The sequence below is a fragment of the Mchenga conophoros genome, linkage group LG7 (assembly GCF_057382185.1).
Source record: "Mchenga conophoros isolate Kocher_MC1m ecotype Shallow Benthic linkage group LG7, M_conophoros_male_GT1.1, whole genome shotgun sequence".
Taxonomy (NCBI): Eukaryota; Metazoa; Chordata; class Actinopteri; order Cichliformes; family Cichlidae; genus Mchenga; species Mchenga conophoros.
This window is the reverse complement of record NC_140532.1, coordinates 43,696,700-43,706,409: the sequence shown is the minus strand read 5'-3', so window position 1 is coordinate 43,706,409 and position 9,710 is coordinate 43,696,700. Positions and strand designations below refer to the sequence as shown.

Genomic DNA, 9,710 nt, shown 5'->3' with positions numbered 1-9,710 from the left:
GCAAGTCCTGAGGAGTCAGCTGAATGGTAAGAACAAGATCCGGGCCATCAACACATACGCCCTGCCCGTGATCAGATACCCTGCTGGGGTAATAAGCTGGCCAAAGGAGGAGATAGAAACCACTGACATAAAGACAAGAAAGCTCCTTACCATGCATGGAGGGTTTCACCCCAAGTCCAGCACCCTGAGGCTGTACGATAAGCGGAAGGAAGGGGGCCGGGGACTGGTGAGTGTCAGCACCACAGTCCAGGATGAGACAAGGAACATCCAAGAATACATTGGGAAGATGGCCCCAACTGACCGAGTGCTCAGTGAATACCTCAGACAGTAGAAACCCAAGAAAGAGGAGGGAGACGAGGAACCATCATGGAAGGACAGGCCCCTGCACGGTATGTACCACCGGCAGATAGAGGAGGTGGCTGATATCCAGAAATCCTACCAGTGGCTGGACAAAGCTGGACTGAAAGACAGCACAGAGGCACTAATCATGGCAGCACAAGAACAAGCTCTGAGCACAAGATCCATAGAGGCTGGGGTCTATCACACCAGGCAAGACCCCAGGTGCAGGCTGTGTAAAGATGCCCCAGAGACAATCCAGCACATAACAGCAGGGTGCAAGATGCTAGCAGGCAAGGCATACATGGAACGCCATAACCAAGTGGCCGGCATAGTGTACAGGAACATCTGTGCTGAGTACAACCTGGAAGTCCCGAGGTCAAAATGGGAGATGCCCCCAAGGGTGGTGGAGAATGACCGAGCTAAGATCCTGTGGGACTTCCAGATACAGACGGACAAAATGGTGGTGGCTAACCAACCGGACATAGTGGTGGTAGACAAACAGAAGAAGGCGGCCGTAGTGATCGATGTAGCGGTTCCGAATGACAGCAATATCAGGAAGAAGGAACACGAGAAGCTGGAGAAATACCAAGGGCTCAGAGAAGAGCTCGAGAGGATGTGGAGGGTGAAGGTAACGGTGGTCCCCGTGGTAATCGGAGCACTAGGTGCGGTGACTCCCAAGCTAGGCGAGTGGCTCCAGCAGATCCCGGGAACAACATTGGAAATCTCTGTCCAGAAGAGCGCAGTCCTGGGAACAGCTAAGATACTGCGCAGGACCCTCAAGCTCCCAGGCCTCTGGTAGAGGACCCGAGCTTGAAGGATAAACCGCCCGCAGGGGCTTGCTGGGTGTTTTTTATATATATATATATATATATATATATATATATATATATACACCACATAATCTGATAGTTTCTTTGCTAAGTGTCTGAGTGCAACAACAAGTGAGTTCACTTTAAAAAAGGTTTCACCTACAACAACTAACAATCAGCAACTAACTTCCAGAAGTTTGCACTGCTGAATCCCACAAAAAGACAAATGGGCCTAAAAATAAAGCTAATTATTTATTTACATCTCTGTACCTCTTTATTTTACTAGCTGCTGTTTTAAAACAATTTATATAAAAACCTATTTTGTCAGACATTTATTCCTTGTTGGCTTCATCATTGCCTTCATCTTAGCCTTTTCCCTCTTTGCCAATGATGTTACTAACTCATTTGGCACAGCCGTGAACTCACTTTGCGTCAGGCATGTATTCTAGCAACGGTGTTTGAGACCCTGGGGTCTGTGCTTCTTGGGGCCAAAGTGAGCGATTGAGTGGACATGTACAACGGCTCTGAGCACTGATGGCTTGATATTTCAGCTCAATGTTTGGTGAGTATCTGCAGCGTATCTTTGAATTTGAACTTTACATTTGAACTTCAACCCTTTAGACAGAGCATTGAATGCAGAAAATGTTAAAATGCCTTGCAGTAGTGTTAGATTTTGGTGGCTGTTGAACATGTGTAGAACACATTGAACACAACAGGATGCATTAGCACAGGGGTTCCTAAACTTTTTTTGCTAGGCCCCCCTTTGCCTTACAAGATAAATTCTGTCAGGGAGACCTACCTTGGCACTTGTGCAGGTGAAGCCAAAGGGAAGCTATGCTCCATCACATTTTCTAGTATTTGGCTTGGAAGGAAGTTGTTTGGAAACATATTTGGCAATGCTTCATCTTCTGCTTTGCGCAGTGTTGGGAAGGTTACTTTCAAAATGTATTCCACTACAGATTACATAATACATGCCCCAAAATGTATTTTGTAATGTTTTCCATTACATTACGCAATGAGAGTAACGTATTCTGAATACTTTGAATTACTTAATATATTATCAAGCTTTTTAGAACTACATAACAAGGAAATTACATCATTCACTTAGATTACTGATTGGCAGCGCTAACTCGAAATTTCGAGTTATTAACTCAAAATTTTGAGAAAAGTAAGTCAACATTTTAGAACTACTAATAAGTCAAAATTTCGAGAAAGACAGCTCGAAATTTCGAGTTATGGATACTTTTTTTTTTTTAGTGGCGGAAACGGGCTTCCATACTTAACAGTTTGTTTGTATTTTAGGCCACTTAGAAATCATTCAAAATATCTAACTGAAAGGATGAACCATTTCTGTGTCTGTAGATAACAGACAACATAGCAAACAAAAGCAAAGAAAGAATAAAAGTGGTTGTATCAAATATTGACTTTCAAGCTCGTTAGAATGAAACTTTTTTCCCTTTCTATATTGTATTTTCATGTATGACTGCACATTATTTTTAATTTCTTTCACCTATTCAATTTTTTTCCTAGCATAATATAAAGAAATGATGGGTGTCTTAAGACTTTTGCAAATTAATGTGTACATTTATTAAAAGTTAATGACGAGGAGTACGTTCCTCGATTTATCTGACTCCCCTGTTTGAAGTTAAAATGACTTTACTCCTCACTTGAAGCATCTCCAGGACCTCCATGTGGCCACGGACCATATTTTAGCAATCAAGTATCACCGCTCCGATAGCGTTTTGCGCGTAATTTATGGTCATGGTTAGAGTCACCACTCTTACTACGACTTTTGTGCCGCTGGAGGGCGACTTGACTTCCTCTTCTTCAGACGCTCCATGGCACGAAGTACCAGCATTCCCCTTTCTATTATGCATGATTTTTACTTTCCGTAAACACTTATCCTGGACTCCAGCTGCAGTTTACCTTCTCTTCACCTTTAACCCAGATCATCGCTTAAGCGCTGCAACTGAGGTGGATGGGCTTTAGTAGACACACGAAGCTGGACAACCAGACATGCTGGTGATTAAACGACTCAAAATCAAACGGAGTGTGGCCCTGTCCAATAAGAAGTGACATTAAGCAAGAAACATCCAATCACAGGGCGTATAGCGAATTGTGGGCGGGCTTAAAAAGCGCGTGCATAAGGTAGAGAGTAGGAAGAGGAGGTCAAATGTATTGAGTGAAAACGTGAGGCTGTTTCAGGACAGATAGCTACAATATAACAGTTCAGTTTACAGTGGAGTTATTAGATATTATATTCAGAGGCAGGAGCGGGGGGGTTTCTGTGCATTTTAGTTTGTGCTGGTAACTTCCGCTAATTTAGAAGCTAGTGAAGAGAGATAAGGTTAGCTAAGGCTAACGTTACATGTCGCGTGTTTGCAGACAACTCCGCAGCTAGTGGCACTACTAGAGTAAGTTATGAATTTTTCTTTCTATAGTTGTGCATCATTATCTGCGTAGGTAGAGAGGGAATGCGCGGTGGTAGCTCGCAGCGCATTAGCTTTGGAAACAAAGTTTGCTAGCTAACCCTTGCTGCTGCACTCTGCTACTTCTGGAATTCACGTTGTCTTTGTGAACTTGTGTCACGGACACAGCTGTCATGTTTCACTCGGTGCCCCGCCGTCCGATCTGTGAGATCGGTATAAATACAGTGAGGCTTCAGAGCAGCTGGTCATTTCGACGCACTGTCGAGGAGGGAAGGGGAAAGCTTGAGAGGCTCCCGTTGCTAGGCAGGAACGTGGGCCTGCTGCTGTCCTGGCTGCAGAGGGCAGGTGTGGGTGCTAGCGACTCCGCGGCCTCTGGTCCCAAGAGGAAGGGTTTGCTGTCCATATTTGCGGACCATTGCGGCTTTGTGACCGGCCAGAGACTCCGGCGTGCATGCCAGGTTGGAGAGCTTTACTCCAACCTGTACTCGGAGCGCACCAAGTGGACCCTGGTTGGCAACATATGGCGCAGATTACAGAGCAAGCACGCCCCTACTGGGAAATTTGTGGCTGCCCTGGCTGGTGTCTTCATGTGGGAGAATGAGAAAATCCAAGATGAGGAAATTCAGAGGTGGGACAACATTTTATAAAGGCATATATTTTTGCAAAAAAAAAAAGGAATAGATGTAAACATGCCTCTTACTCTGTTGACACTCTCAACAAAGCAGCATTGATATTCCTGTCTTGATTCAAAATTTGAGTAAACAGTGCAGTTAAATTTGTTCTTACATTTGTATGTACAGTTAAGCATTTCATTATGACCTGAATATAACCTGTAAGTAATCTAAGCTTGTTATTTGCATCTTTGTGAAGGTGTGGACTGGAGCTGCAGGCGCTGGAGGCAGCAAAACGACTAAGTGTGTCTTCGGAGACTGCAACTGGGCAACAGGAATCTGGCTGGGAAATTGTGGTGGAAAAGAAGGACTTCAGAGTGTGGAAGCGACCTATTCCCAACAGTCACCTCTACGAATATCGAGGTCAGCTAGTCACACACATGTTTAACAGGGTCTCACATATTTGTCCAGTTTTGTCATAGAGGGAGAAATATTTGTAGCTCTAAAGGATTCTGCAGATTTTTCTTGCATTTTAAGCAGTTAATTGAAGGTACTTTGAGCTGGTCTGATTTGTTATCTTTTATTTGCAGTATTGGGCTCTTATGATGATGTCACACCAAGACAATTCTTCAATGTACAGGTATATTTAAGTTCAGTCTAATTATGTGCAATTTTGACTACCTCAAAAGTTTAAGTCGTTGAGGAAACTGCGTGAAGCTGATCACCTATTCTATTTCAGTGCTGACATACATGAGGAAATGATTAGGACGTACGATTAGGCTACACTCCTAATCCATTATTGGGGATTTAGGTGTGCAGCAATCTCTTTACTCTTGAAGTCTGACCTTCTGAACCACTGTTTACTCAGACAACCTTTTAAAATCGACACATCAAGTTGGGTTATAGATTAATATTAATTGGAGTGGGTTTTTCGGGGTTATGGGATTTTATTTTTTTGGAATCGCATTACACATCACAGGAATGCTTTAACAGCAATAACACTCTGCCTTTCCCTTCCCCCCAGTTGGACATAGAGTACAGGAAGAAGTGGGATTCTCTCGTTATCAAGCTTGAAGTGGTGGACCGACATGCCAATACTGGCTCTGAAGTTGTGCATTGGGCTACACACTTTCCTGTGAGTTTGTAGATTGCTATTTGTTCAGCCTACCCTGCATTCACCTGTGACACTTTTTTTGTTATCAGTCAAAGTATGAATAACCTTCATTTACCTTTTTGATCAAGAGCAACTGCCAACCAAGTAAGGAAGTTAGGTTGCATTTCGCACACTCAGTTGTTATTTGATCTTGTTTGATGTCCTTCACAGTATCCCATGTATTCGAGGGACTATGTATATGTGCGCCGCTATGATGTTGATTTCAACAACAACCTGATGATCTTGGTCTCCAGGTCAGACTTAAAGAGATGTTTGTTAATTTGTTTATTTTGGGGTGTATTTATATAATCAGACTAAATGCTGTATCTTATCTTGTGCATTGATAATCTGGCTGTGCAGAGCCGTACAGCATCCCAGAGTACCAGAGACACAGGAATATGTGAGAGTTCATTCATACCAGTCAAAGATGGTCATTCGCCCACACAAGTCCTTTGATGAGGTTAGTGATGAATGTCATGCTGCACAGATTATTTAATTTTAAACAACTGTGTCCTTTTTTTGAAGTTGCTCAGCATAGTTTTTCTTATCTCCTCACAGAATGGATTTGATTATCTGCTGACCTACAGTGATGACCCTCAGACCGTCTTCCCCCGCTATTGTGTGAGCTGGATGGTGTCGAGCGGTGAGTACTGAAAAAGTCATACGCTAATCACGTAAGGATTAACTGAAATTTATTCAAAAAAGAATATTTCAAAATGACTAATGTTGATCAAAGAGCTGTACAAAGCACAAAACAGAAAGAGGATAAAGGAATGGAATAAAGGAAACTGACTCAAATTCCAGTGAATAAATATAAGTTTTCAGTCTAGTTTTAAAAGTCTCAGTGGAAGGAGCAGACGGGGTGGGGGATGCTCTAACAAGTTTGGAGGCAAACACGGTTTAAAACAATATTTAAAAAGTTGACTACACTGTGGCAGTGCAATTTGTCATGATGTTGTTAATCAACACCATAACTAACGGACATAAGGCAAGATTTTGACCATATTTTACATCATATTTAACCACATGTATTCATATTTAATTGAATAATATATATGAATAATACTACATTTTGTAGAAGTCTGGACAGAAATGTAGCAATCTAAAATGTAAAATTTAGTTTTCAGAGAGAGTGTTCCATCATGTTATGCCTTTTCCAGCCTGATTTTGAGAATGTTCTCCCTCTTAAAACCTGTCTAGGTATGCCCGAATTTCTGGATAAACTGCACACTGCTGCCCTGCGGGCCAAAAACTTAGAAGTGGGAATTCAAGACTACACGAGTGTCATTAAATCCAGTGACACAAACAGGCCGTCAAGCCAGGAGCGCCTCACTGGAGAAAATGCCCATACAGGTGGTTCTGGACAGATCTACGCTTGAGATGGAGATTTCGTAGAGAGCAGAGGTTTTCTTGGTGTGTTTTCACTTGCACTCAAGTCAGGAACAATAACCCTCCAACCCCAAACTTAGGGGTAGATTAGAAGAACTGAAAATGAAAGGTGCGATCTAAAATAGCGGCACGTGTCCATCCATAGACATGTTTATGCTGTTTATAGAGGAGATGTCACAAGAACGATGGACTACATTAGTGACGGCATTGTTGTCACTGGAGAAAGTGTTGCAATGCAAGTTGTCGTTCAGACTGCTGGTTTTGGCATTTTTCTTCTTCAGCCAGTCAATGCCACCTGATGTTTTCCTGCAATTATACAATTGAGCCAAATTTCCTAACCATAGACATGTTTTTGCCAAACACACAGTTTTACTCATTTTAGTATTTAATGGCTTGTCTTATGTTTTTAGACAAAGCTTGACTTTAAACTCTATTCAAACCGCCAGCTTGCTCACTACTGTATTAGCGTCTTTAGTGTGATTTCAACAAGTTGTGGCGGAAATGAGTATGACATAGAACTGCAACTACACCTGCCTTGTTTTTACTAAGAAGTTAACGCTTGGTCAAATTATGGATTAAGAGAAGAACTGAGGCCCCCTGCTGGGAATTTAAAGCAAGTGATTTTGATTTGTTTGAAGCATGACAGATGACAAGTTAAATTATGAGTTTGGCCAAAAAATGATACAATTACTGAATTTAAAAATAAAAAATAAAGCTTTTTGTTTGCTATCGACATTAGTTTACTATCCACCCTGTTGAGGTATCAGACGGTCCGTCTCACTGTGTTCCTGCAAGTGTTTAAAGCATCCAGCCTTCTGAAGATGAACCAGTCCTTCAGCATTAGGGGCATAGTGTCTTATAACAACCATATAAATCCTCAGATACAGTGGTGTAAAGTTTTAGGTATTTGTGCCACATCCCAAGCCATTTGCATTTAATGTGATAGTTTTTTTTTTTTTTTTTTGGTGTTTTTTGTGTTTTTAAGAGGTGGTCCAATTTCAGTTCAGAATTTATTTTGTTACTGTTGGGTTCATCAACACAGTTTGCACTCCTGGAGGTCTGGATATTTCTGTGTTGCTGTAGATCTTGTATACTCAAAAAGTCACATCTGGAGGACTGGATTTTTATTTTGTTTTTGTTTTTTTGTCAATGGGTGCAATGAGATTCACGTCTTTCTCCTAAATTTTGATGCTACCGTTTTGTTCTCGTGTGTCCTACTGAAACTCCTTTGAATTCATCTTTCCATGTCACCCTTGCATGCAGGGGGTGCTATGAATGTACAAATAGCAGCACATGCCACAGAATATATAACATCGCCTAACACAGTTCACTGTTTACAGACTGGCACAAGAATCGTGAAATAATGTTGTAAAAAAACCCTAACATCTTGTAGCGCAAGCTTGTGCTGCGAGATGTGATTCACTCAAATGGTACATTTGAGTGAATTGGCTAATTCTATATGGTGGTTTCCACTTGTGTGAGGGAGGTCCCATGTGTGGATACGCGTATGCTCCCAGTGTATCAAAAGTGTGTGTAATTATATTCTGTTGTGAAGTGTTTTCCTGCTGTTTGTGTTTTTAACAATGGCAGTGTAAGATGAGATACTCTTCATGGGTTGACTGTGCAAATTGACTCTCATTATAACCCAATTAAACAGTATGTCATACTTGCTAATGTTTAGTGTGTGTGTGTGTGTGTGTGTGTGTGTGTGTGTGTGTGTGTGACATTTGAATGATCTGATAACTGAAGACACCTCTGTGCCACCTGCAGTATTTAAAACCAGTTTTCACATCTTATTTTTGTTTTGCAGGTAACTTTTTTTCTCTCTCTCCATTGTTAAACTTTTAGGAAAAGAAAGAGGGGGAAAGTGTGGCTTATGAACAGGTGCACTTGTAATCCACGTGATTTAAAATTAATTTCTGAAATGGAAGAAACATTAATCTGATGAAATAAACAGTCCTTTATGTGTATCATTGTGGGTTCAACTTTTGATGCAGAAAGCATTTGGCTTTGACTTGTGCTGCTCGGGGCCATGATTGATTAGCATAGTGTTTGTACTGAAGGGCCACCATCGTCCAGTCTAATGGGATAATCTGTAAATCCAATAGGCTGTCTGGTCAGACGGTCTGTGACACTCTGCACATATAAGCTTTACTGCACACACACTGTTTAATTTGTCTGCTCTGGATAACACTCACTGCTATATCTATGCTGACTATTGATTCTTTGCAGATAATCAGCACAGTGTACTACTTTACCATCAAATATTTATACGTGTTAAAATAGCTGCATGTCGTTTATAAAAGATATCTGCCAGTTTTGTCTTAAGTGCTTGACTTGAAGTTACCTCCACATCTTTTTAGGTTCATGAAGGTTCATTTAGGTTCATCGCCTCTGTCAGTGCGCCCCAGGGTGGCTGTGGCTACAATGTAGCTTGCCATCACCAGTGTGTGAATGTGTGTGTGTGAATGGGTGGATGACTGGATATGTAAAGCGCTTTGGGGTCCTTAGGGACTAGTAAGGCGCTATATAAATACAGGCCATTTACCATTTACCATTCATGAAGACCTTTTACCTCTCATCCAAGAAGCTTCTTCAGTACTAAAACTGATGAGTCCCAGGTGCAATTAATGAGCACTTAAATCTGATAGGTTTATGTATAATAGTATTGAATGAGTTCATGTGGCTGAAGTTTGAAGGTGATAATTGGACAATGTGACGTAGCATTTTCCAATTGATATCTTGGGTCCATCCGTTAAAAGTCCCAGTGACCTTAACCTAAAAGTCAGTGGTTTCTTAGATAATTTCTGAAAATTACCAATGATTTCCAAATTTAAACCATAGCTGCATTTGGGATGCTTTTTTTTTTTTCCAAATATATATTTGTGATGTGTTCATGGTGCAGATGTAAATAAAAGGTGCAGTCGCTGTACGGAAGAAGAGAGGAGTCAACTTAAACAGAGTAGTCTTTTTTTCAAGT

General features: G+C 41.4%; 1 protein-coding gene across 1 annotated transcript; it reads left to right on the top strand.

Moving 5' to 3' along the window:
• The first annotated feature begins 3,277 nt into the window (after positions 1 to 3,277).
• On the top strand, positions 3,278 to 8,698 carry stard7 (StAR related lipid transfer domain containing 7). Its single transcript, XM_085279438.1, has 8 exons — positions 3,278 to 4,205; positions 4,448 to 4,611; positions 4,779 to 4,828; positions 5,213 to 5,323; positions 5,513 to 5,595; positions 5,702 to 5,801; positions 5,900 to 5,984; positions 6,542 to 8,698. The coding sequence occupies exons 1-8, from the start codon at positions 3,751 to 3,753 to the stop codon at positions 6,718 to 6,720; spliced, it is 1,227 nt and encodes a 408-aa protein (XP_085135564.1). The 5' UTR covers positions 3,278 to 3,750; the 3' UTR covers positions 6,721 to 8,698.
• The last annotated feature ends 1,012 nt before the right edge of the window (positions 8,699 to 9,710 follow it).